Source organism: Lolium rigidum, chromosome 3 (assembly GCF_022539505.1).
Source record: "Lolium rigidum isolate FL_2022 chromosome 3, APGP_CSIRO_Lrig_0.1, whole genome shotgun sequence".
NCBI classification, from domain to species: Eukaryota; Viridiplantae; Streptophyta; class Magnoliopsida; order Poales; family Poaceae; genus Lolium; species Lolium rigidum.
The window spans coordinates 372,350,246-372,376,894 of record NC_061510.1 but is presented as its reverse complement, the minus strand read 5'-3'; the positions used below and the strand labels follow the sequence as shown (position 1 = coordinate 372,376,894).

The 26,649-nt window shown below is 45.1% G+C and overlaps 3 protein-coding genes across 4 annotated transcripts; 2 read left to right on the top strand and 1 right to left on the bottom strand.

Annotated features, from left to right (window-relative positions):
* The first annotated feature begins 1,751 nt into the window (after positions 1 to 1,751).
* Positions 1,752 to 4,322, top strand: LOC124704282 (auxin-responsive protein IAA13-like). The gene is made up of 5 exons (XM_047236525.1): positions 1,752 to 2,212; positions 3,180 to 3,445; positions 3,570 to 3,672; positions 3,794 to 3,855; positions 3,937 to 4,322. Exons 1-5 carry the CDS (start codon positions 1,995 to 1,997, stop codon positions 3,972 to 3,974), a joined length of 687 nt encoding a protein of 228 aa, XP_047092481.1. The 5' UTR covers positions 1,752 to 1,994; the 3' UTR covers positions 3,975 to 4,322.
* On the bottom strand, positions 2,903 to 8,782 carry LOC124704281 (protein transport protein sec23-1-like). Of its 2 annotated transcripts, XR_007003530.1 has the most exons (3): positions 8,189 to 8,782; positions 4,942 to 6,901; positions 2,903 to 3,467 (listed from the first exon to the last, which is right to left on the bottom strand). XR_007003530.1 is itself a non-coding variant. In XM_047236524.1 (2 exons), the coding sequence occupies exons 1-2, from the start codon at positions 8,780 to 8,782 to the stop codon at positions 5,228 to 5,230; spliced, it is 2,268 nt and encodes a 755-aa protein (XP_047092480.1). In that variant the 3' UTR covers positions 4,922 to 5,227. The 2 variants fall into 2 exon arrangements, 1 of the variants encoding a protein (XP_047092480.1); XM_047236524.1 differs by lacking the exon at positions 2,903 to 3,467 and having other exon boundaries at positions 4,922 to 6,901.
* Positions 8,783 to 20,420: 11,638 nt separating this feature from the next.
* Positions 20,421 to 25,883, top strand: LOC124704280 (magnesium transporter MRS2-I-like). The gene is made up of 11 exons (XM_047236523.1): positions 20,421 to 20,666; positions 21,051 to 21,080; positions 21,523 to 21,667; positions 22,658 to 22,779; positions 23,592 to 23,666; positions 24,281 to 24,508; positions 24,590 to 24,634; positions 24,901 to 24,945; positions 25,031 to 25,060; positions 25,395 to 25,514; positions 25,611 to 25,883. Exons 1-11 carry the CDS (start codon positions 20,436 to 20,438, stop codon positions 25,695 to 25,697), a joined length of 1,158 nt encoding a protein of 385 aa, XP_047092479.1. The 5' UTR covers positions 20,421 to 20,435; the 3' UTR covers positions 25,698 to 25,883.
* The last annotated feature ends 766 nt before the right edge of the window (positions 25,884 to 26,649 follow it).

Below are 26,649 nucleotides of genomic sequence, written 5' to 3'. Positions count from 1 at the left end.
ACAATTATCTTCTCACAAGTACTACATACCTAACCTTTATGTACGATGAAGAAGAAGATGAAAAGGGGAACTTTCCGCACATTCAAGCTTAGTTGAACCGTTACGTACATCCCAACAAGGAGAGATGACGATGGAGCCCAAGCAAATCTCAAGAGTTTGTCTACCTTGTCGGCGACGTCGCCGACCCGTCCTACCAACGGCGTCCTTAACGGCTTGAACGTGCGGCGGACCACGACCCCTCGCCAGCGAGAAGGTCCTCGTTTATTTTTTAAGTCAGTTCCGGTGCCTTCGTTTCTTGATGGTGAGGCGGCGGCAACATCTTGAAATCAGAATAAGGTCATCAACACAGTAGGTGCTCATGTTCGTGTGTATGGTTGCATGTCTGCCTCTTTTGATCTACATTTATCGTCATTGGCAATGGTTGTTGCTCTGCGTTGATATTATGATGCCTTAGCACATCGAATGCCCGCGTGTCTAGTATAACAAGCTCTACATACAATGTTCGTAGTCGTTGGGTTGGTGATAGAAGGATCTATTTGCAATTTCTATTACTTTGAAAAGTTTTGGTACTACTATTAATGATTATTAATAGATCCGTGGACTTTTCCAACACTTAATTTCTAGCTGTATTAAATCAGATCATATGGTTGACTATGCATGTCCTGTGGTAAAAAAATGACCACTTTGTACCCCATTTAGCATTGTTTCTTCCACTTTGTACCTTATTTAGCATTGTTTCTTCCACTTTGTACCCCTTTTAGCATTGTTTTCTCCACTTTGTACCCTATTTGAGAGTATTTTCTGAGCAGTGAGCCATGCTCGTCAGGCTGGCGCCGCTACTGACTGGACACCCAACGAACACGTATTTCTGCCAGGATAGCGTACAAGTTATCTTAAACCAATTAGCTACCAAGTGACTCAAGCTATGTCAACTAAAAGCGCTGCTAGCGACCTGAAGACCGCAGTGCACATGTATGTCCACCTAAAGCGCGTGATCTTTCGGAGAACGGTGGTAACGGAGGCGCTCAAAAGGAGGTGCAGCAGCAATCTGTCAAGAAATCATAGCAACATCACCAATCAGATTCCTCACAAGTAAGGCACAAAGTGGAAAAGATACTGCAAAATGTTGTACAAAGTGGTCATAATACTTGTGTTTTTAGTAATTAATTTGCAGTATCTTTTGTTAGTCCAAGCCGCCTGTCCACCCTGTACAATGGTATATTTCAAAACAATGTCAGCAGATAATCAAATGGCAGAGAAGCGACAGTGTGTGTGTGACAACTCCAAACTCATATCATGAGATATGAGTTTGTGCAATTATTGCTATCAACTAATTTCGCACATAAAAACATAAATCATCATTAAATCTCACGAGCGGGTCTACAACACAAGAGCTAATGTGACGTTGGATACCAAGTTACCAGCATGCTGCAGCTCATCTTAGTTGGAGATTCTAATGGAACTTTGTATTCTCCCCACTAATTTAACTAATAAACCACTTTTGTTAGTCCAAGCCTGTCCACCCTGTTGACATTTTTATATATACTACTAGTAGATCCATCTTGCTAAACCTCCACGCTGGAAGCACGGCAACACCTATGCTTTCAACAGTCCTTGAGCAGACAATCCAGACAGGGGAAACATGGGAACAAAAATTATTGGCTCCCAATCTCCAAGTGGCCTCACTCATGCTCTAACTAACTGCTGTTCTAACCCCACATATTTCTCTCACTACCAGCAGAGCATTTTACCACCTTATCTCTCCTCTCTCTTTTCTCTCTTCCCTCTATATATACACACCCCTACCCTGCTCTTGGTTCCTCTCTCTTCCACCTCCTAATCACCACAAGACATCTAGCATACACACATAAAGGGAGAAAGAAACCAAGAGATCAGCAAGCAGCTCAAGTAGCTAGCGTGGAGGTGTCCAAGGTTGGAGACTCAACGGCAGCAAGTACAGGCTAGCTAGCCAACCAGCTGCTCTACAGGAGCCGATGGCTGGCGCCGACGTCGACGTCGGAACGGAGCTCCGGCTCGGGCTGCCGGGAGGCGGCGCCGAGGCGGCCAAGACCACGAAGAGGGGCTATGAGGACACCATTGACTTGAAGCTGACGCTCCCCACCGGCGGCAGCATGAAGGAAGACGCCGCCGGCAAGCCGGAACAGGCCGCCGAGAAGGCCAAGAGCGACCCCGAGAAGCCACCTGCTCCCAAGTATGTCTGCATACATACATATCTATGCTATATTGTTATGTGGTAACACAAATCATTTCGTTAGTGATAATTTAGTCGGATGTTTTCTTAGTTCTCGACTTAAGGATTAGGATGTCTGAATTTCCTAGATGCTTCTGATTATCTCTTTCTCTTTCATCTTGGTAGATATGTATAGCAAAAGATCCATCCATATAGGAAAAATTAGGCGTATGCAGAGTTTGGGCATGTCAGCATGTGCAGGCTTTTCATTTTTCCCTTTCTGATAAATTTTCTCGAGTTTGGATTCATTCTATATTTATAGCATGCTGAATAAACATGACATGCAAATGGGCAAACACTTAAAGTAGGGCAAAATATCCGGAAAAGAGATCCCATGGCAGAAAGCGCACAAGGCGACACCATCGTCTATGTTCTCTGTCGCCTCTAAAGCGCCCAGGCGAATTATTATCACCTTTTTAAACCATAACATATTCACACTTGATGCCTCCTTTGCGCGGCAGCCGGTAGATGTCAGAGAAAACTAATATGATGTATATTCTCTCTTCATCTTTTGGTAGATTCCACTGGAAAAGCAAGGGGTTATTGTGTATCGTTTTCTGTTGTGGAAACGAAGAAATATTATTCTGATCAGTGAGATGAGAGCACTATTTCTGTAGATAATCATGCCGATCATGATTCATTGGCGCTAACTAAAGTTGATGCCGTTTTCATTACACACCATAATGGTAGTACTACCATAAAGTTGCCACAGGCATACACATTAGTTAACCAGAGCTGGCTCCCTGTCAGGAAGAATATAGTAACATGCATGATCGAGATAGATGGAACTTCCAGCTACAATATTAATTAAAGAATCTTATTTTGTTTTTACAGCACAAGTAGTCTAGACTAAGAGCTTATCATAACTAATTTGTGGAAACAGCAAGTGTAAATGCGTAGCTAATTTTGCATCTTATGTATCCACCAGGGCACAAGCTGTGGGTTGGCCACCAGTCCGATCCTACCGCAGGAACGCCATGACCATGCAGTCTGTGAAGATCAAGAAGGAAGAGGAAACCGAGAAGCAGCAGCCTGTTGCTGCTGCTGCTACTGCTGGTGGCAACGGCTCTGCCTTTGTGAAGGTGAGCATGGACGGTGCGCCCTACCTGCGCAAGGTGGATCTGAAGATGTACAACACCTACAAGGACCTCTCCATTGCTCTGCAGAAGATGTTCAGCACCTTCACTGCAACTGGTAAATCCGTCGGCCTCAGAACCTGCAGCAGATTATCAACTTAACTTAACCATTTTGCCTCAACTGTACAAATGGAACTTACTTTGACTTAACAAGGGCCACAATTATCAACTATTTTTTACAGGGAATGAGGGGAAGATGGTTGAGGCAGTGAATGGTTCAGATGTTGTTACTACTTACGAAGACAAGGATGGCGACTGGATGCTTGTTGGAGATGTCCCGTGGGAGTATGTTACTTCATTCTTGCGCCCCCTTATCTACTCCCGTATTTAAGACCTCATGATTAGAATGCAATTAAGCGAGGTCCAAAGTTCAGTTTCTTTCGTCGGCTGATCAAATACCCTGCAGGATGTTTGTGGCTTCATGCAAACGCTTGAGGATCATGAAGAGTTCCGAAGCCATCGGTCTTGGTCAGTGTCTTCAGCTAAAATTCTCTTCCAACTCAAGATTTATATCTTAATTCTAACCCCTATGAGATTTCTTTGTTTCAGCACCAAGGGCCAAGGACAAGTACAAGACCAAGAGCTAAAGATGGGGCAGTAATAAGAGGAAGAGTATGATGCCATAAGAATGGTGTTCTTGCAGTGTGCTATGGTTTTAGATATATGATGTTTTAATTAATAGTTGGATTAAAAGAAGGGAGAGTTGCCATGTTTAATTTGTTGATGGACCAGAAGCAATTATCTATCTGTGTGTAGCTGGATTGGTGTTATGTGATGTTCCCTACCATGTGTCAAAGAATCTACTTGGTGATTTTATTCCAATGTTGTTGATTAAGTATGTGTAATTGTTAAGTAAAGGGCATCAATGAGACTATTATTATTATGGTATCATGTAAGTTAACTTGTTTGTTAATTATAAGCACAATATTTTTGTACTCTCTGTGTGATCAAGTGGGGGGAACAAGCCATGTGCTTGGTGATGGGGAATCCATTACTATAACCTAGCCTATCTGTCATTGAGTTATTGAGAAGGTTGGGTCTTGAGGGATGATGGGTATGATCATAGCAAGAAGCTTCCTTGCTCTGCCAGAGTATGGTGATACCAAAGCTAAGTACATTGCATAAGCAAATTAAAACATTATATATTCAGGATGCATTTATTTATGGCAAAGAAATGTTTCTAATATATAAAAACAAGATGCCTAATCATGATTGGTCTGCAAGGTGGTACATTGCATTGGAATCACACAGCAGTACGATCAGATCATCAAAAAGATTACGCGAATGCTACGTGAAGATGATCAAAGGCATCCACATGTCACTGTTTGCATAACAGAAATGGATCTGCTAAGAGGACGTGTTATATGTATAAAATAGCATCTGAATACTTAATTCTCCATAAAATACTATGTACTACTGCTATTGCATAACTATAGCAGGAGAGACAGAATGCTATACTGCACACCAAACGAAACCAGAGGCACCTCAAAATTCGTGGATGATAAAGTGTGATAACATCACAGGCTATACAAAATAAGAAGGTAACTGGCTTACATCAAAACTGGAGCTGGACCAATGTACAACAAATCAAGGAGATCTCATTCCTCCAGGTAGTAGAGCTTTGCCAATATTTTCAAGATAACACACAGCCAGAAAATAACATCTAAACAATCCACATGAACTCATCCATCCTGTACAGCCAGTTACTGCAAGTGCTCAATAAAACTTGCAAGTAAACATCACCCATGAATATGACATTCAATCTATCAGAAAGCCGCATCTTCAGGATCTGAGATGGGTCCAACTGGGATAGCATAAACATTGCTAGGTCCACGAGTCGCTAGCCCTGAACAGCCAACTCCTGCAAGTGATCAATGAAGACTTGCAAACAAATATCGTCGGTGAATATGACTTCAGATCCTTCAGAAAGCTGTGACTTCTGTGTCACAGATGGATTCAACCGGGCTAGTAAAAATCTGGCCTGGCTCCCATGCTGATCACATTTTATGAGTTTTGGCACCGGAAATCGGTCTGCCAATAGTGCCTCTGCGTCAACTTCTGGTGCTTCAAGCAGCTTCCTTAAGTTTTCATGGTTTGGGTCTTTATGATAGCCAAGCTTCCTCCACTGAGCAATCTTCGAGCCATAATGAATCACTATATAGAAGTACGAATCAAATAGCAAAATGACATCAGGAGAAATGGAGCTGACATCTAGCAGCACAGGAATGGGTGGTCCGTCAAATGAGTACTGGAATAAAGTTGGCTGGATCATGATTAGAGATCCCACAACTCCCTCCCTATTCAACATCAACCGGAAGAAAGCAGTTTCATCAGGAGAGCTGTTGACAACATCAATGAACTGTGACCTTCGAAGGTAGTACATGAACTGCGGATACAGAGAGAAATTAGTTGACAACCGAAATGTAGATGGATCTTCAGGGACATAGTTTCCAAACTTAGCAGTGAAGCGAATAAGCATCTTGTCGAGCCACCGTATTACATCTCTAACATGGTATGTCTCTGCTCTGTGAACAGCAATCCTGGCCATAACTGCTGCAGCAGCTTCCTGATCAAACCCTTCAGCAATTTCAGGAGATCGAGGTCCAGCCCATCTTCTCGCAACAGTTGTTACCCTTAGGCGATAGCTACCATCACCATGTCGGTACCTTGTCATAAACTGAATAAAGAAGACAGTTGGGGGCTCACTGTTGCGCTCAGTACTATGGCTACAATCAACTCGGAAGAAGAAAGCAATACAGGTTTTGCTGTTCAGTGTACTCATTTTCCAACAATTTGTCCCACCCTCACCAATTTCTTTATCACTAACTGAGCTATTTTTTCTGTGGAGGGAGATGCAGGGACCAAGAGCACCACAAATCTTGACCTCCCTTGATGTCACTATCTCAATCGTTGCATTAAAGTTCATGTTAAGGTAATCAGTACCCTCCCGCTTGAAGGTTTGCCTTAAACAGCTTTTGAACTGTTCAGACTCAAATGACTCTGCAAGCACCATTAAGCCACCAGACACTTCAACTGGATACCTCAGCTCTGCAGCCCCAACCTGATCAAGAGAGCAAGCCAACAGATCAAGAACTAATGCATTATCTGTTAATCTCTTGGCAACTTTCTTATAGAAGTCCTGGGCTTTTTCAATGAGAGGCACATTGGCATTGAAAATGTCACGATGCGAACGAATTGCTTTCCCAAGATCGGTTTCCACCACAAGTCCTGGACCGACTGTCGTGGGACCAGATGTAAAAACTATAATCCGGCCACCAGTGTTAGACGAGCAGCAACCTTCCAGAAGAGCAATAGCTGTGGAAATAGCAGCACCAGTGGCTCTTAATGGGCGGTGCCCACGTGGACAAGCAGACATAGAGCTCAGGTCCTCTATTGCAGATGTGATGCTAAATTCACATTCAGAAACAGGTAACAAAAATCTCTGCACTTCAGTGTCCTTCAGTGCAGACAACTTGCTGTATCGTGAATGTCGAACACCTAGAAGTTGTTGTATCTGAAACATAAGAGAAGCCCTATGAGGTACACAGATTAATGACAAATTATGCAAAGAAAAGCAATTATCGCAACAGATTGGTGAACGACGTTAGCGGTGCACCAGTAACTGACCCAATTGAAAATAAAAATGTGTAATCAATTATATATCCGAACATATTAAAACTTTCAACAGATTATATCTTTCACAATTCAAATTATTTCCAGTGAGTCAATGATCAGAAACTGAAAGTTCTTGCTGTCCAGATCAAACATTTCCAATCCTTGTGTACAAAGAAGGGAACATATACTCACTGTAGTTTGACGTACATGAGCATATGCAAGGTGTACTACTCCAACAATAATTATCTTATAACACAAAAACACACACCCTGCTTGACTCATGTATCACAAAAATTGCAGAGTAGAACTTCAAGATCACGAAGAATATTTAGAGATTTATCTATGCTGCAATTGGCATTGCAGTGGATTATGATAATAAAGCTTTTCTAACCAGCTTCTAGGTGCTTTACCGTTTGTTTGGCTAGCTTATTCATGATATTGTGGCAATATTTTCATGGCAGATTATGAAGTAATTTCAACACAGCACAGTTCAGCAGCCCTAAACTGGGCCTTAATTTACAATGCACATTATTCATTCCACTTGGAAAACAGAGGGAAAGACATGGCCCCATTTGGGAAGGAGGGGTTTATGCATAAGCCCCCACAAGCGAGGCTTGCCCTCGAAGGTATTCCCATCAGGCTTGCGATTTCTTCAAGAGATTCGCTTGAACTCCTTCATAATCAGTTTCAGAAGTAGACCGTTTAGGGAAGCTTTGTCTTTCAGCAAACAGGGTGAGCTCGCCCCAAACAGGGCTGGGGGGTTATAAATGAAGATGTGTAATACTTAGAATCAGAAACCGTTTTCTTTTCACCATATAACATGTTACATTATTTTTTAGCAATCTCCTAGTAAGTACTGACTTACTGCTTGCACGGAGCACCTGATCTGCTTCACCATACAATCTAACTAAGCAATAATTAGCATACAATCTAACTGAACTGAAGTAATTAGCATACAATCTAACTGAATCAGCGGAAGTAATTAGAATACAATCTAACTGAATCAGCGGAAGTAATTAGAATACAATCTAACTGAGTCGGCGGAAGTAAATGTGATTCCTACTGACTTGATAGCTTGCACGGTCGGAGCACTGAACTGCGTCAACAATTAGCATACAAAATCTAACTACGCAACACCCTAGTAGTAGGATAGTAGGATGACATTAGGAATTGAGAATCCACCAACCTTTTCCGACTCGAGCTCACGCTCCCCGTTGAGCACGACGACCCTGGCGCAGCCCTCGAAGCCGAGATCGTGGACCCACACGGAGGCGGCGAAGGTGACAAGCGCCACCCTGACCCTCTCCGGCAAGCCCTGCACAACCCTGAGCACCTCCGCCTTGAGCGCGGCGAGCTCCTCCCCTTGGGTGGCGGCATCGATGACGAACACGATCGCGGGCGGGCTGCTGGGCCCCTCGGCGGGGTCCGGGGGCAGCGTGTACTCGACGCTGGAGTGGGTGGGGAAGAGCTCGGCGGGGATCGCGTCGGGGGAGAGGTGGCGCGGGTAGGGGTTGGCGGCGGCGCCGCAGAAGGAGCAGGACCAGCGCGCGGCGGCGTGGTTGACGCGGGAGAAGGGGTTGAGGGCGGCGGCGCAGGAGCGGGTGGCGCAGCGCAGGGGCGGGTAGGGCAGGATCGGGAGCAGGTCGGGCGCCGTCGGGTGGAGCGGCGCGCAGAGCACCGCGGTGGGCACGACCAGCGCCTCCGCGGCGGACGGCGTCGGCGGCCACGAGTGCCACGGCCACCGGAGGCCCTCCACCGCCTCCAGCTCCGCGAAGTCCATCGGAATCGGGGCCGGATCGGGTGGTGGAGTGGCGACTAGGGTTTTGGTGTGTTCCCCTGCGCCATGGATTCCTTTACCTTTCGCCGGCCCTGTTTGGCTGTTTCCTCCCCATTCTCTCTTCGAGGGAGGGTTGGGTCGAGACCGTTAGATTGCGATCGAACGGACCAGGATTTCTCGGCATGGAACTGGTTTGATCACTTTTTTTCAGAGGAATCTGGTTTTGATCTCTTTGGTTGCAATAAGGGCATGTACAATGGTGGAGAAGGCATGTCTTCCCTTACCCCATCACATCAGGTAGAGAAGGCATTAGATATAAGTCATACAACGCATTATCTCTTACTGCCATCTCTAGCAATTAATATTAATAATTAAATTTTGGTAGGAAATTTGTTGCTAAGGGAAGACATATGTGATACAATGGAGAAAATAGTCTTCCCTTATTTTGTAAGAGATGATCCCTTAGCTAAGAGAAGACAGTCTTCTCTCTTTTCATTTTCTTTCCTTCAACTAAGCAAAAATCTGACGTGTCATCTCTAAGGGAAGGCTGACATCACCCCATTGCACGTGCCCTAAGGGATTGATGGGCCGAGTCCCCAATTTCCTCATCTCATTTCTAGACCACATTTGTCAGCTGCACACACGGGCCTCTTATTCGCTGAACAAAACGGGCCCGTTATAGTTTGTCCCTTCTTCAGTTGGACATGACATGATAGAAGCGAATCATGTTTCTCGACCAAAGCCTGCATGATCGCTAACTAACCATGCACTTATGCTAAAAATGCTACTTTTGCTAACACAAAATGGACCTAGGCGTCATTACTTAAAGTTTACAATGTGTATGAGTTTTATGGAGGCTAGTGTTGGCTTTGCTACTCAATATTGTAACAAGCATGTGTTGCTCCGAGAGACCATATTCTCCAAACAACGAGCTACCCTAATTTTGTAACATGTCTGACTGACCGACGGTTTAGCCGCGTATGAATGAAATACGAATGTTGAGTGTTCCATGTTTTAAAAAAATCTTGCTACAATTTGTCACACCAGACTTTATGCAAATTTAACTAAGTTCGTCGCTAGTTTGAAGATAGCAAGATATCTTTTCTGCAACATGTACCTCAACTGTAAAAGCCCGCTTCAAGATTTTAAAGTTTGGCAACAGTAGCACTCATACTGACCTAACTATAGCATTCTTGTAGAAAGAAAATATACTCCCTCTGATCCAAATTACTTGATGATATTCACTGAATCTAGATAGTTTAGGCAACATTTTTCCTAAATCTGCGTCAATTAATTTCGATCGGAGTGAGTACGGTAATTATATTCGCAAAAAAATAATAATAACTAGCCAAACCTGCTGAAATGATGCCAAAATGGTATGTAGGTGGACTCCTACTTTATGTCTTCTTTGATTCATAATAGGATCCAGAACACGAAATAGGAAAACATATTCATGCCCATCTAAATTCTATTCGCTCTGTTCCATGTTTTTTTTACAGGCGAAGGTATGAACTCTACCGATTTCATTTCAGAAGAGGGAAGCTGCTAGAGAGGGGGGAAAACACGGACTAAACCCTCCTAGCTAATTAAACAAACTGAAATCCTCACGGGTTAGTCCTACAACAACAACTGCAAAAGCAGACTTGGATTCAAACACCCGACGCTCTGTCTCATATTGGTTGTAATAATTTTTATATTATGAGATAGAGGGAGTACAGGATTGGGATTAGCATAAAATCTTGTTTGACTGTGTGGCAGAAAAATAAAGTGATCTTTCCGGCGGGTTTGAGTCAACAGAAAAGTTCCTAGAAACATTGTGCAAGAGAATCATTGCGAAAACTTTCATGTTTGTATCCAATCCTACCAAACGATCAACCCATGTGGAAAACGTTTTGGGTGTTTCTCCAAATTTTCTATGGAAGCCATTTGAAACTTAGAAATCTTATACATTAATCATGTACATTGTGAGGGAGAACAGTCATATCCATTTGGCCTTGTTCGATTAATCCCCTAGGTGAGGTGGATTAGAGTGGATTGGAGCGAATTAAGCTGTATTTTGACTTGCTAGGGATTTAAACCACCTTGATACACCTCACTCCCCCTCAAATCAGCTGAAACTGAACAAACCCTTAGAGCACCTCCAATCGCGTCCCCGCAGACAAGAAATGGGAAAAAAAAATTGTCCAATCGTGTCTCCCAAAGCTAAATAACCCTTAGAGATTCTGTGTATAGAGTCTCTACCGGGACGCGCGACACAAAAACAGCGTGCACATGCATGCATGCAGGCCCTAATCCCCACATGTCACTCTTTTCTCACGCTTTCTCTCACCTATTTTTTCCCACATGGGGTAGTCCTCTCTATTAGAGTGCATCCATCCGGACGCTGTTTGAGGGACACGGCTGAGAAGGGCCTCTTTTTTGTATAGATTTGTGGTTTCTTTTTGTCCGACGCGATCCCAAACATGCCCCAAATTATTCGTACCGGACATTTTTTGAAGAACAGGACTAGAGATGCTCTTAGTTATCTACATCGGCAGAGAGAAAAGGTTGTTCCAGTTCTCTCCGAAGGACCAAATGCAGTGAGCTTGTCTAGGAAGAAAGAGAGAAACGCACTTGACTAGTTGAGCACACAAAGCTGAGGCGGTCAATCAGTAGACGAACCCATACTCGTGAGTATCCTATTCTTTTTTTTGTTTAACAATTATTTAGTTGCTCACCACGTGTACCACATGGTTGAGTATCCTATTCTTAATCACGGTGTCACGTTTGGATGGTCACACTGCACTTTATTTTCAATATAATCGACTATTCCCCCCGTCCCATGAAACGTGTCCATGTACACTTAATTTAAATAAAATTGAAACAACTCTTTTGAAACGAAGGGAGTATATAACTGTACTGCATTCTGATTTGGCCATGATCGTTAATATTTGGATTAGTAGCTCACAGAGCCGGTGACAGTGATAGATGACCGAAAGCCCACTGTAATGACCCGCCATGCCCATCAGCCACACACAATTCATTGTGTTCTCCCTTGTTTATCTTCTTCTTTCAGAAGTTACCTATGAGTTATGACTCTAGTACGGAAATATTCTCTTGCTAACCATGATCGTCACGTTAGGGTTCTAAGATCTGTTGGTAGCGATAGCTGGACCAGGTGATCGATTACTGAGGGTGTGTTTGGTAACCCGGGGCTACTCAGATTCTCCATCTCTCTTCAACTATGCTCACCTCAACTATGCTGAGTTCAGATTTTTGCTTCGTTTGGCAGACCGGGTGTGTTGAGAGTTGCTGAGTAGAGAAGCTGTTTGGTGGTGATGTATGAGTAGAGCTGGGCCATACAAAAATAAAAAGCAATCGGGTCCCTATATACAAGACATAAAAGCAATCGGGTCCCTGAAACAAAAATCTCATCATCCCTGGAGCAATCGGGTCGCTGTGGAGACGCGGGAGGCCGTGGCTGGCGCGAGGGCGTGGTGGCGGCACGAGGCCGTGGCTGACGTGAGGGCATGGCGGCGGCACGAGACCGCGGCGGCGGCGCGCGAGGGCGTGGCGGCGGCGCGAGGCCCGTGGCGGCAGCGCGAGTCCCTGGCGGCGCGCCAGACCATAGAGGCGGCGCGGGAGGGCGTGGCTGGCAGCGCGAGGCCGCGGCGGCGGCGCGCGAGACCATGGAGGCGGCGCGGGAGGGCGTGCTTGGCGGCGGCGTGACGAGCGGGGCTGTTGCCAGCAGCGTGAGGAGACGAGATTTGGGGAAGAATGGCGTGCGGGGTGGGGGTCTGGGGGGCGCGGGGCCAGCGGTACAGTGTTTTGCGGGATTAGCTCATCCCGGATGAGTTGCGAAGCTCGATCTGGGCTTCGCTCCTCGTCCCGGCTGTAGGCTCTTTTCCGTATCCCCTCAGCAGTGTGGAGATGGTACGAGCCGGGCTAACAAACACTGGATCGCCTCAAAATCTCGGTTGGGAGGAGAATTTCTGAGCAGCCCCGGGCTACCAAACACACCCTGAAAGAGTTCCCTGTTCCAGTAAGGACCCACCCTGGTCATGAGCCACACACAATTCAGTATCTTTACCTGGTGGAAGTCGTTGGATGTATTCTCCCAAAAAAAATTGTAATGTCTCCGTCCACAAAAGGATGTTTTAGATTTAACAGTGGTAATATTCACGCGACATTGATAAAATTTCACATTATTTTATTTTCCTCCTCATATTCTGAAGAAACATGCCAAATTATTGGACATTTCAATGCATGTAGATTCATGTTAATGCTCTGAACGTAGATGCATGTTGGTCTGAATGTGGAGTTGACCTCACTACTCCCTCCGTTCACAATTAATTTGCGTTTTGGGTTTTTTCAAACTCAAATCTTATAAAGTTTGATTAAACATCTATGAAAAAGTATCAGCATCCACAATGTAAAATTTATCGTATTAAAATCGCCGTAAGCTATATTTTCATATCTTATGCATTTGGTATTATTGTTGTTGATATTTTTTCCTATATTTCAGGTCAAACTTGATAAAGTTTGAAGTTTGACCTTGAAAAAAGCCAGAATGCGAACTAAATAAAAATGGTCCCTCAATTCGAATTAATAAGGCGCCTTCATTTTCCATGTTTTTTCTTTGATCAAAAATTAATCCAAATATATAAAGATTGTTGGTACAAAATTAGCATCATTATAAAGTGTTTTTTAATACGGATCTAATGATATTGATTATATAGAATATAATCAAAATTTTGTTGCCTAATTTCTTCCAGTCAAAATTTATCTAGAAATACTTGTGCTTGTGCGCCTTTTTTATTCAAACAGAGTCAGTACTTTTCTTTGCCGACAAGAATCTCGTAGGATCCCCACGTCTGGATTGGATCTTGTCTGAACATTCTGAGGCACTGTGTCGAGTATGAGATCATGTGTCAATATCAACCTACTTTGCTTACGAAAAAAACTAGAGGGCGTTAACAAACTAGGCACCGGACACAGCTGACACACCCGTTAACTTCCTCCATCAATCCTCCTCCCAAGAAAAAACAATTCAACAATCTATCTGTAGAATTGGGGATTTGGGACGCACGGAGAGGCAACTGCCCACAGCTGCGACAGAGATCCTGTTGAGGTATTAGGCTCCTCAGACTTTGCACTCTGCTGACAAAAGAGAGATGCTAGGATTACGGGGACGAATTTTATACGGGATGAATGGACGTGAAAAGAATTCAGTTGGTTCAGAACCCCAAGGGCAACGACGAGTGACGACAGCTCATTCGATCATGCGCCGTAACTGGACCGACCAGATCAACGGACGTGAAAAGAATTGGAGTACTACGTGCGTACGTACGCACGCACGGGTTTCGCCTGAACATCGCCGACGGCGACGTCGTCTGATCTGACGCGAAAACGACAGCGACGAATCCGCACGGTACACTACACTGACGAGGCATCTGGGGGCACGATCGAACCGGCGAGCACCACAACACGTTCGAGAGGTTGGACGACGCACGCACGCCGGCGCGTCGAGCCGCACGGCGACACGAGAAGGGTCGGGGTGCGTGACGCCCCGCTCGTGCCGGCGAGGGCGGCGTGATCATGCGCGGCGGCGAGCGCGTGGAGCAACAACTCGATCCATGGCATCCGATCCCGATTCCCGATTCCGCGCGCCTCGAAGGAAAAACTGAAACGGACACACCGCGCACACACGCCGGCGGGCGGCGGCCGCTCACGTCGCCATCCGCGACCGCGACGACGGCCGGGCATCCCGTGCTGCTGTGAAAGCGGACAGGGACGGGTCAGCCAGGTCCGGAGACGCCAGGGGATCCGATTCCGACCTGCCCAACTCAACAGAGGCGTGCAGTTCGTCAGTTCGTACGTGCATGCATTCCTCACGGCATTTGATTTGATCCATGTCCATGCATCCGTCTTACAAATATCACATTCGTATTAGAGTAAAGTCTGAAAAAAACCTTGAACTCGTAGAGAGTGTCCGGATCAAACCCCAAACTCCAATTCCCGGAAATTAGCACCCTCAACTCACTAATCCTGGTCGTTTCTTGACTAATGCTCGTTTAAGGCAGGGTTCGCTGACGTGGCTATAATGAATACTGGGATTGTTGACGTTTGCTACTCTGCATACCGTGTTGTCATCGTCGAGAGACGAACAGAAACAACCGTCGTATGCAGCCGCTCCTCCACCTCCGTCCCGAGACGGGCGAAGTCGGTGAAGGATCCGAAGTAGCAGCAGTGAAACAACGCCTCCTGCTGATGAGCTCCGTGTCCGCGTCTATGGCGATGGAAGAGCAGGCGGCGGCTACTGGCGCCGCGGCAACAGAGCGACGTCACAAGCGGCAATGGCGGGGTAGGAGCTTCATTCGCGTGTGAGAAGGTGATAAGGATGGGGTTGGAGCTTGGTCTGTTGGCCGTGGCACTCGAGGCTTTCCCGCCGTCCTGCTCCGCCTCCTATGCCTTCCCTGGCCTCTACACCGCAGCGCAGTAGCACCATCGCCTGCACCTGCTCACGAAGCTCTTCCTTCCCCAATTACTCCACCTCTTCCTCTATTGGTAATTGCGTGCACCACCTCTTCCTTCCAAACTACAACACCCCCAAGGCGCTCAAAAATTCCTTGCGCACATGACCAGATGTGATTGCTTCAAATACTCAAAAAATCTTCAATACGAATTGCCTATCCTCAAAATCTGGCTTCACATCTTTACTTGTTTCCACCCAGCAGCCACAATCTAGCTTCCTTTATTCGATTTCATGTCAATTTTACCTGTTTATTCAGTTCGTTAGGCGCGCCGCTGCCTCGGTGGGAGACGAAATCAAGTACTCCGTACGTGCTAGACGGGGCCAGCGTCCCAGCTGCCGCTGCGTGGGACAGGGGACGCAGTTAACGCTGCTGCTACTGCTCGGGGTGGGAGGGCCGCCGCCTTTCGAGATGGGAGGCGGAACCAAGGCTGTGAGGGACGGGGGCGCCGCCTCAACTGCCGTTGCGCGGGCTGATGATGGAGTTGTCGCTGCCGGAACTCCGGAGGAAGCTCCGCGGCCGCTCGGGATGGCAAGCAAAGCCCAGGTTGTGCATCGGCGGCGCCGCCGCAGCTACTGCTAGGGATTGGATGTGCCCGGCCACTGCTCGGGACAAGGGCGACGCGTGGGCGACCCGGCGAGAGACAAAGGAGGTGCGGACAAGAGATTAATAATAATACTCCGTAGAAAAGATTTGTATACGACATGTGGACCATAGATGTCTGTCTAACAGAGTTGGAAAGATCATGGCCACATCACTAATCCCGTTGTTTGGAAATGAGCCAAATGTCACATTAGACCGGGAACGGCAAGTTGAGGGTGCTGATTCCCGGGAATTGGAGTTTGGGGTTTGATTCAGACAGTGCCTATGAGTTTAAGGTTTTTTTCAGACTTTACTCTTCGTATTATCTTTCCACTCGCCTACAACTACAAATGCGAGAAAACTACCTTGTTTTATGAGTTGATCGCTTGTAAGCCACGTAGCTCGTGTCATAGTAAAGATTGATCAACTTTTTGTTGTTGTTGAAAGATGTTGTTGATCATATTGATGATTCAACCTGAACTTTTCAATGCATGGGTATCAGAGTAACTCTAGCAAATTCTAGATATGCACCCAAACCGGGATAATTTTGGCGGCCATCCGAATTTGAGCCAAAAACATGCCAAACCAGATCCCACATAATAGGCCGGTCCCGGCCCATCTGCCGACATATACCAGTGTCAGAGGGCGGAATCGGGGTCAAACCCTCAACCCCCCTCCCACCCACACACACACAGAACGTCGCTGCTTCCGCCTCTAAATCTTGCTGCCCTCCCCCACCTTCCATGAGCGATTTCGTCCGCTCTTGAAGTCCTCTGTTGGAGGCTGTGCGGGGTCAGCGGCATCGCCGTGAGGCCATGGGGTCTCTAGATCCTAGGCAAAGCTTTGATTCATCGCTGGCGCGAAGTGTTTGAGTTTTGTAATAACGAAGAATAATATCTTAGTTTTTTTTCTTTGGTTCGATTTCAATACTTTGTCTTGTCAAGACACTCCTCTTAATTAATGAATGGTGGGCAAATCTTTTGCCCCTGCTTTCAGAAAAAAAAATCTTCTGGCCTTGGGGGATTGGAATCCTTGTGTGTGAGCAGAGCCAGAGATGTTGATGTCAAGCTAGTGTCGACCTCCGGTAAGCTGTATCTGACATTGTTTAGACCACAGGAATCTTGTAAGATCCCCAAAGCTGCTGTCAGGCTTGGATCTTGTTTCGGCATTTGTTATGGACTCTCTAGTATGAGGTCACGTGACCGTGTCTGCGTATGGAAAAACTCGATGTCGTGCACGGAATGGCTCGTGTAAACAAATGCTGTAATCTCAGTTTACTTTATAAAATTGTGTCAGCATTGTGCGCCATATATCTGCATGGTCAACAGTAGCCGGACGAAAATGACCAAGGCACCTACGACGACGTACAAGAGAAACTCTACCAGAAGTCCAGAAGCCCCATAATCTCTTACAGTACCCAAAAAAACGTGGACAAGGTAACTCGAAAACATTTGGGGTGCTAAATTTTGTCTTCATGTAGATACTAAACACAGCCCCTCGAAATCACGCTGGACCTGGCGGGCTGAGTGAGGTGCCATCATGGTTGCTTGTCCAATTTGCGGAGGTTGTTGCTGGCGGGTGTATATATGGCATTTGATTGTAGTTGTGTGCTCGGCGGGCATATGCCGAGTAGGCTTCAATGTCTTTGGGTTTGGTGAGATCCGGGAGAAAACCTAATTTGACATTGGTCGGTAATCGGTATTGACGACCTAGGCGTCCTCGCACGTCATTCCCAGCCCGTGCACACCTGCCAACGATGGCGCATCTTTCGTCCGGTGCTTCTCAACTCGAGAACCACATGAAGTTTGTCGGAAAGGGGCGCAGTAGAATCTCCGTCAAGTGACACACCACATCGGAAGGGCATCGACGGGGGTTGAACCTTCCCCACCGCCAACCGCTTTCTTCTATCAGGGGGATTTTGCGCAAAAAAAAAAAGTTTGGTAAATGACGTTCTTGGTGATCTGTATGGAGCAAGTTAGAAATTTTATCCGGCATTAGGGAATCTATTTTGGACAATTTTCGATCATCGCTAACATTTTTGAGCTTCTCCGGGATCCAGCAAATCAAAGTTGGACCGACCAGACAACGGACGGAAAAAAGTACTGCTAGAACAATACTAGAACAGCACGGTACGATCGATCCACGCGAGCGCGACCAATCACTCTTTTGGTCTTGATGGAGCAAGCACGTACGCTGGCGGCCGGGTTTTACCTGAGACGTCAGCGTCTCTGACTGACAGCGACACAAGCACTCGCACCTGCTGCAGCCGTTCGAAAGGAAAACGACGCCGGCGAATCCTCATCAGTGATGGCGCGATCTGAACAAACGTCCGGCGGCAGGCAGCGGCGGAGCCGCCGTAGAGCCCAGCACGTTCGGCCTCCGGCGAGGTACAGTCCAGAGCGCGATGGCAGGCAGGCAGGCACGAGACAGCAGTCGTACGTGGCGGCGGTCGGGACCGCAGGTTTGGCACGTCGCGAGCACGCAGGAGTGGCGGGCAGCAAGAACGGACCCGATCGCGTGGTTCAACGAACCAGCTGCGACGCACCCCAGAGCAGCTAGCTCGGCTCGATCGGCGCAGCATCATCGTATTTATTCCATCCCGCCGGCGTCGCCATCCTACGTCTGTATATGTATGGTGACATCAGAATACATGGATGATCAATGATCATACACATACAAACCATCGATTTTGTTTAATCTCGGTTTTTTCTGATATTCTTATGTATAGAGACATAAATTTACTCTTTTGGTGCTTCAACATTTGATCCTGTATACTCATACATAATTACTTTATTTAGTTTTAAATGGCATTGTTAAAACTGCACAATTTCATTGAAACCTCGCTAAGTGTGTATTTCAATTGTGACCACAAGGTGCATCTTACCAATTATTTTGGTCACGACAAAAGAATAATTTTTTTTGAAACAAAGCAAAAGAGTTGTCATTTTCATTGATAAAGAAGAAGACAGTTTGCCCAGTTAATTATTGGAAAATCGGACGATAACCAGTACAACAACGGTTGGCTAAACTAGCACATACCAATGTTGCGACACACACTGTCAAGAGTAAACACTGTCGAGTAACACAAGCGTCATCATCGTCGCTCCTCCTTGAGCTAGCGAACCCAACTTCGTTATCGACTTCCACGGGAGACACACTCACTGCAAATAGGAACGTGAAGCCATAAGAACAACCAAACAACCGACCACACACGCCAACGATATTGCAGCCTCTGATCAATAGCTCACCGACCCGGACTATCTATCGCTTGTCATCGCGTTGGCGTTGTGACCTTAACGCAGCACATTTCTTATAACCACCAACACAAACCACAAACCTGCTAGCCGACCTCCACTTCAAACAAAGCCCTCAACAGGGAATAACGACACGAAGCCGACATCCCCCGATCTAGAGGACTCGGATCTAGGTATTCCCCCGAAGATATTGGACGCAGACACGAGAGGGCAACAAAAACGCCTCCATCAAAATGAGGACGCCCACATGCGCCACCGTCATCGGTCCGACGAATCCAGGCATGGCTTTCGCCTATTGCCTCGCTCCCAAGTCCAGGGCCGACAAGCCCCTGTCCACCACCATTGTTGGGCACCCAAACACGAGGAGCCCAACCCAGGCCCCGTCGGCCCAGGGCACCATATCAGGAGCCATGCGCTTTGCCGTGAGGGCGCTCAAGATAGTCGAGGCTACCATCGAGAGGGCAACAACAAACGACCATCGCGAGGGTCGCCGTTGTAGCCCGACGTCACGCCGAACATGCCAACGTGCAGCTGCGCCACCGAGAGGAGGAGGAGGAGTAGCAGCAACACCGCCACACCACCTAGGCCACCAAGCTGTTGTAGGAGAGGAACGCGACGTCAGCGAAGACACCACAACCACCACCGCCATGAGTCTTCGGACCAACCATTGCATCTTCCGAGAGCTTGCCCGTCGCCGTCGTTCGAGGCGTGGGCTTAGCCCGGCCGCATCCTCCCTCTGACGGCGTAGAGGGGAGATGGCTTAGCAAATTGTTGAGGTTGCAAAATCTTTGGTACTGGGCAAAAATTTCAAACCAAATAAGCCCTAAATTTAGCGAGATCGATCCCATGTTATAGTGACTTAGTAAATAATGACTATGAAGGAATATCCTATGTTGACATACATTGACTCGGTGATTGACTACGTTATAAAAAAATCCTAGGAAGGAAATATGGCATTTTGAAGAACCAAGATAATCACGTTACTCATTATTATTCCTCTCCGGCAACAGACAGGCCCTTCTCTTCCTCAATAACTAACCGACCTGCTGAGACCGCTCGTAACGAATCGCCTTTCGTTGGTTCTGCTCCAGATCGCCAGAATCAAACGACGACCCCAGCCCCGGCCTCCTCGCGATTTATTACCTACCCGGGGTACCAGAAAGCCTTCCTTTTCGCGCAATTAAAAGGGCGAGGGCGCGGGCCAGGCGCGGTAGAAAACCCATCCTCCCGCCGTCCACCTCGCGGCGGCGGCGGCGGCGTAGCGCGTTGGGGCCGCCGGAGATGTGAGAGGCCCTGCCCGCTGGCGAGATGGCGGCGGCTGTGGCTGCGGTCGGCGAGGCCGCGGCGAAGAAGCGGGGCGCGTCCCGGAGCTGGATCCTCATCGACGCGTCCGGGGACGAGCGCGTGCTCGACGCCGACAAGTACGCCATCATGCACCGCGTCGACATCAACGCGCGCGACCTGCGCATCCTCGACCCGCTGCTCTCTTACCCCTCCACCATCCTCGGACGAGAGCGCGCCATCGTGCTCAATCTCGAGGTAAGCGCCCCCTCCCGTACTGTCTTTTTTTTTTCTGCCGAGGGGAATTTCGTAGTGTTCTGATTTCCCCTGAATTACTCGATCATGGAGCAGCGCCGAATTCCCGGAAATTACTCTGTTCCCCCACCTTTTTTCTAGGAGCTTTTCCGGGATCACGTGCTGATTTGGCCTCAGAGTTTAGGATCAGTTTCAGTTAACTCAACTTCTTATAGGAGTAGCTCCGCGGGTCGTTTTTGATGATTTTACCGTGGATCAAACGAGTCGAATACAGCTGCCATTTATTTTCTCTGAAAACAGCCTGATATTTATGCTTCACTCGTGGCAATCTCTGACGAATCTTCTGTTTTTTTTTTCGGGTGGAATTTTCATCGGTGGATCAATCAGCACATAAAGGCGATCGTTACTTCTGAAGAGGTGATTTTCTCTTTATTTACTTCCTTTCGATTATTTATTTATTATTATAATGGGTAGACGTTTTCAGTTATTCCTTCTCATGATCTGGATCACTTCACCAACAGTTCTCTTGGGGACTGGGAGTGTATACACACCCTCTGATTTAAATGGTTAGGTATCTGTAATTTTGAAATAGCTAACAGCGGACTGGGGGAATTTTATACTGGTTCTGTCACAAAATGTAACAGGAGCAGCCTCCATACAGTGTCGAATTAGAGTGATCTGTCAAAATGATATTAAGTTGAACTCTACCTGCACCGAACACTGTTTAGATGTTTCAAACCAGTTTAATGTCCTAAGACCTGTGTCTTGTTTGATAGAAACTGTCTGGATCTTAATATTCTTCTTATTGTCCAGTAATATTGGTGATGTACTCACAGTTTCTGATTTTGGCCGGGCTCAGGTTTTGCTCAGAGATCCTTCAGATGAGAATGTAATTCCCGTAGTAGAGGAGCTCCGGAGACGACTAGCACCTTCAGGTGCCTCCCACCTTGATGGAAAGGATAATCTAAGTGGCCAGCATGATGGGGAAGGCGCTGAAGACGATGGTAAGTTTAGTCGCCATTATCTTAAATTACAGATGTTAGAAGCACAATCTTTAATTTTTCAGGTTTCTCTGTATCTGTAATTTCGACCGTAATTTACATTCATCACATTTGTTTGTGAGCAATATGCCAATTTTCTTCCGAGCTGCAATAATTGGAGAAACAAGGAACAGAATGTCTGAAAGGAATGCAAACATGTAAAAGGAAGCTATGGGCATCAAACCTCCGACTGGGACGTGGCCAGTTGGGCCACCGTTCTGTTGTTTTCCGTTTTAGTATATGTCCATGTCACTAGGACATCTTTTGGCAAAAACTCAACAACCTGCCCAAACAGAAAAGTCCAAAGTATACAGTCTTGGTTTCTTGGCACCTAACTGTTATTCCGTGATTCCAATTGTAGTGTTACTCTACTAGACCTATTATGTTTTACGACACAGTATATTTTGCCCATTTTATTTGCTGGGAATCTGCTCAGAGCAATTTGAGATATTGCAATATCAATCCAGTAGACAGATGTGACTGTCCCTTACTTTTAATAAGGATGATTATCCAAAGGACATATGCATTTACAGGTTAACATTGGGCCAGCGACAATTTATGACACATGGCGCAATCATATAGTTACACATAAACCAAGAACCTTGAGACCATACTTTATCTATATGGTGTCTTTGTGATCACTTACAGCAATACTATGACTTCTTCATCTGGTATATCCTATACAATTTGTGTGATAATAGTTGTGCCATCCTGACCATCAGATCAAAATGATTCGCATTTCACATAGGGTCTGTCCAATTGATTGTTGCCAGTTGGTACTTTAAAAACACTACCCATATTTTAAAGTAGTCTTGTTGTTCTTATTAAAATATTGGGCTTGTTTATTTCTGTTTTAGTTGCTAGCTATCTTTAATTCATCGCCAAGATAATAGGCTAGTTATATACTTGTACACAGTTTGTTCATGCCCTGCAATTTCATTATGTGAACACCAGAATCTCCCTTTGAGTTCCGTGCACTGGAGGTTACCTTGGAAGCAATCTGCAGCTTTCTTGATGCACGCACTACTGAGCTGGAGACAGATGCTTACCCAGCTTTGGATGAACTGACATCCAAGGTGAGTGAACTCATGTTTACTATACTTAATTCCCCTAGTATGAACTTGATTAGAACCTCCTATTAACTGCATGTATGTCATTTATTTGAAGTAGCACGTAGTATTTTATATTAATTACAGAAAGTAGAAATACATCACTTCACCTTGTTTTCAGAATTTTGAAAAAAGGACAATTGATGGGCAAACATTGCTGCTGCATCTTATTTTATTTGACTATTGAATTTAATTGTATAGCTAGAATGCTGATGCGTAATGAGTAGGAACGTTTTGCATAGAATGATTGAAAAAATGTTATAGTTGCTATCTTGATTCACTTAGATGACTTTTGGTCATATATGTTTCAGAATGCATTTATCATCAGTGTATTATTATTATAATGCATACAAGATGATATTACAAGACATTGCACTTAACTGCTCAAAGGAAGGCATACAAGAAAAGTTACTTAACCATCCACATTTCTGGTAGTATAGTCATGTTATTACTCTGTAAGTGTTAATAGGTGCTGTATGATTGATGTTTGTTCACCACCAAATGTAATGTAATACTCGTAGCTAAAGTTTCAATGCGGAACTTTATGATGACGTAAAGTTTCATTGAGGTTTTGGCACGTTAGAACACCTATCTCCATAACACAATTCATATGCATTTCAATTTTCCATGCAACCATTAAAAGCCCGACAGGCTAAAATATTTCTAAATCCTCGCTGGCTTGTTGCATTCTCTTGATACATTATATGTACAAAAGATTCATTTTAACTGTTCTCTTTCTATTTTCTCCATATTAAGTTGCGCTACTGTTGGCACCACAGATTAGCAGCCGCAACTTGGATAGGGTACGGAAGTTAAAAAGTGGTATGACGAGATTGACTGCAAGGGTTCAGAAGGTCTGGTTTCCTGTTCATTGTGTTTCATTTGGTTTGTTATCTGACTATATATGCTATTCTGTATGCCATATTGTCATCTGAATTTGATTGCTGGTAGCCATGTAAATAAGGGGGCTATTCACGTGTGATGGGCCATGCCACACTTTTCAGTTTTTTCCTTGGTTTATCAAAGCGTACACTATCACAACAGGGCATATGATTTGTAATCAATGGACGAGTGATTACTTCTAGAGAAGAAGTGAACATCCAAAACAAATCTGGAAGAGCATTCTTAGTATCATATACTATAGCTGTATTTGATAATGTAGAGTTTTTTTCAAATTACTATTCTAATCGCCACTTAGACTGCATGTTTTTTTACTCTTGCATACTTGGTTGGCCTTGGAACGTTATCTTAGCTTTTGTATGTCAATTTTGTTAACTGTTCTCGAATCTGTATAGTGCTACAGTAATGTTTTTCCTCCAGTCCCATGCATTCTCATGGATGAGCATTCTCTTTGTGCTATTCTTCCTGTGGAATATATTTGTATTTTAATGACTAATTATAGACTGGTATGATTATTTTTCTTGTTTATGGTTTTCTAGTATATCACAAAATGCGCTTTAATTTCTAGGTGAGAGATGAGCTTGAACAATTATTGGATGATGACGATGACATGGCTGATCTTTACTTGTCTAGAAAGTTGGCTGGGGCATCATCCCCTATCAGTGGCTCTGGTGGACCAAATTGGTTCCCAGCATCTCCAACTATTGGTTCAAAAATATCAAGAGCTAGTAGAGCCAGTGCAGCAACTATGCATGGAAATGAGAATGATGTGGAAGAGCTGGAGATGTTGCTGGAGGTTTCTATCTGCTCATCTACCTGAAACCCTCTTGGTTACTCTTATCTGTGTCATTGTACTGAAAGTTACTTGTACTTGCAGGCATACTTCATGCAGATTGATGGCACATTAAACAAATTAACAACGGTAAGTTGGGGCAGCTAATTCAAGTTCACAGTATCATGATAGGCTAGCAAAACCAGGCCTCCGTGTAACAGAAAACTCTTATCTTTCCAATGCAATGAAATGCAAAAGTATTCTGCGTTTTCTCGAAAAAGTTATAGGCTAGCAAAACCAGGCCTAATTACAGCAGTGGCGCTGCGTTATTAAAAGCCTAAGATTCTTAGCTGTAAAGAAAAGCCTAGGATTTATCTTTTTATGAACTTTGTATTTATCTGCAACACCTTTTTCAGCTGAGAGAGTATATTGATGACACGGAGGATTACATTAATATTCAGGTACTGTTTGCCTGTAATATAAAAATGTTCTTAGTGTGAGTCTTGACACTCTTCAAGCACTGACTTTTTTTAATCTTCTGTGCAGCTTGACAACCATCGTAATCAGTTGATTCAGGTAATTTTGAAATCACAAACCTTGTGATTCTTTTTTTGTTAAGATGTCAGTACTTCAGAATAGATATTCATTTTAGGCAACCCTGTGCTTGTAATAAAGATATGCTTAATGGGCACCCCCATGTTAAGTAAATGTTTCACACACTTGTCTAGTTTAGAAGACTATAATATAGGACGTTTAGTTTGCCAAAGAGTCTTGCGTTAAGGAACAGAGTTTATACAACAGTGGTCACATTGCATTGAACATTGTACGTATTAGTTTGGATATTCATTGGCTCATTACTTGTTTAACATTTTGCTAGAGTACATCTATAAATTCCCTTTCCTTCCTGCAGCTCGAGCTATTCTTGAGTTCTGGGACTGTCTGCTTGTCACTTTACTCGTTGGTTGCTGGAATCTTTGGTATGAACATACCTTACACGTGGAACGACGACCATGGCTACGTCTTTAAATGGGTAAATGACAACGCTCAACAATAATATGCCTTGTACACTAATCGAATTATGAATTATTATATAACAAGTATCTCACTCATCTATAACTCGTGGCAGGTGGTTCTTGTATCGGGGCTATTTTGTGCCTTCATGTTCGTCTCCATTGTTGCTTATGCTCGGCATAAGGGTCTTGTTGGGTCCTGAGCAGCTGGAATAACCGCATTACTCGCTTTCCTCGGCTGTAAATCTTGAGCTAGAGCACCAACTTTGCGGATGATTCATCTCTTGTATCAAATTCATTAATATGCAATTAGGGAAGATGAAAAGAAACAATAAATAGAAAAGAAAATAGAAGTTTGAAAGGGGTATGTGATGGTTGTCTCGTCAACATGTCAACAGCGCTTTAGGTATGTGACGGCTGTGTCCTCTACATGTCAACAGTTCGATCATGGATTAGTTGTTATTACTATACTCTTTTAGTGCTGATCTGAAAAAGGGATCTTCTAGTGCTTTTGGTTTAGACAATGACACCGACGTCATACACAGTTTCCCAGTGTCACATTATAAATCAGCAGGGGGAACATTCTCTAGCCGTGCAATATAGAACGTGTTCCTGGTAGTTGTTGATGGTTAACAAAGAGAAAAAGGACATATCCTTAAAAACAGCAATGCTACAGACAACACTTATGGAAAGATTTTACGGACTCACAGCAGCAGCGGAAAGGACCAGAACGTGGCCTGGTTTTTCAGCACCTAATCAAAACTGAACCAAAATTTTTTTTTTGAAACGGAGGCAAAAAGCTTTGCCTCAATCTATTGATTAAGTGAAGAAGTTTAATATGAAAGTACATGCAAATGAATTACAAGGGATTACTCTCCCGGCATCATTCCGTCCAACCTTTTGACGCCTGCAATAACCCAAAGCCTAGCTTCCCTCTTAACTCTATCAAAAACTACGTCAAACGGAGCATTTTTGTTGCGGAAGACCCTATCATTACGCTCATTCCACACCTCCCAAGAAACAAGGAGGGTGATGGAAGCCATGGCCTTGCGGTTTTTGGCGCTCCACCCGCCATGAATTGCTACCATTTGGAGATGGTGAAGTTTGTCGAATCATGTTGGACGTCTTCGGATATACCCAACCATTGCTTGACGG

What these genes read in the sequence shown, in the direction of transcription:
- LOC124704282 (XM_047236525.1), top strand. Translation starts at nt 1,995, where the DNA reads ATGGCTGGCGCCGACGTCGACGTCGGAACGGAGCTCCGGCTCGGGCTG. An exon ending in GTTGGAGATGTCCCGTGGGA is followed by an intron (nt 3,673 to 3,793) that starts GTATGTTACTTC and finishes AATACCCTGCAG; the next exon opens with GATGTTTGTGGCTTCATGCA. An exon ending in TTCCGAAGCCATCGGTCTTG is followed by an intron (nt 3,856 to 3,936) that starts GTCAGTGTCTTC and finishes TCTTTGTTTCAG; the next exon opens with CACCAAGGGCCAAGGACAAG.
- LOC124704281 (XM_047236524.1), bottom strand. Translation starts at nt 8,782, where the DNA reads ATGGACTTCGCGGAGCTGGAGGCGGTGGAGGGCCTCCGGTGGCCGTGG. An exon ending in GTGAGCTCGAGTCGGAAAAG is followed by an intron (nt 6,902 to 8,188) that starts GTTGGTGGATTC and finishes CTTATGTTTCAG; the next exon opens with ATACAACAACTTCTAGGTGT.
- LOC124704280 (XM_047236523.1), top strand. Translation starts at nt 20,436, where the DNA reads ATGGCGGCGGCTGTGGCTGCGGTCGGCGAGGCCGCGGCGAAGAAGCGG. An exon ending in CCATCGTGCTCAATCTCGAG is followed by an intron (nt 20,667 to 21,050) that starts GTAAGCGCCCCC and finishes TGGATCAATCAG; the next exon opens with CACATAAAGGCGATCGTTAC. An exon ending in GGAAGGCGCTGAAGACGATG is followed by an intron (nt 21,668 to 22,657) that starts GTAAGTTTAGTC and finishes TGTGAACACCAG; the next exon opens with AATCTCCCTTTGAGTTCCGT.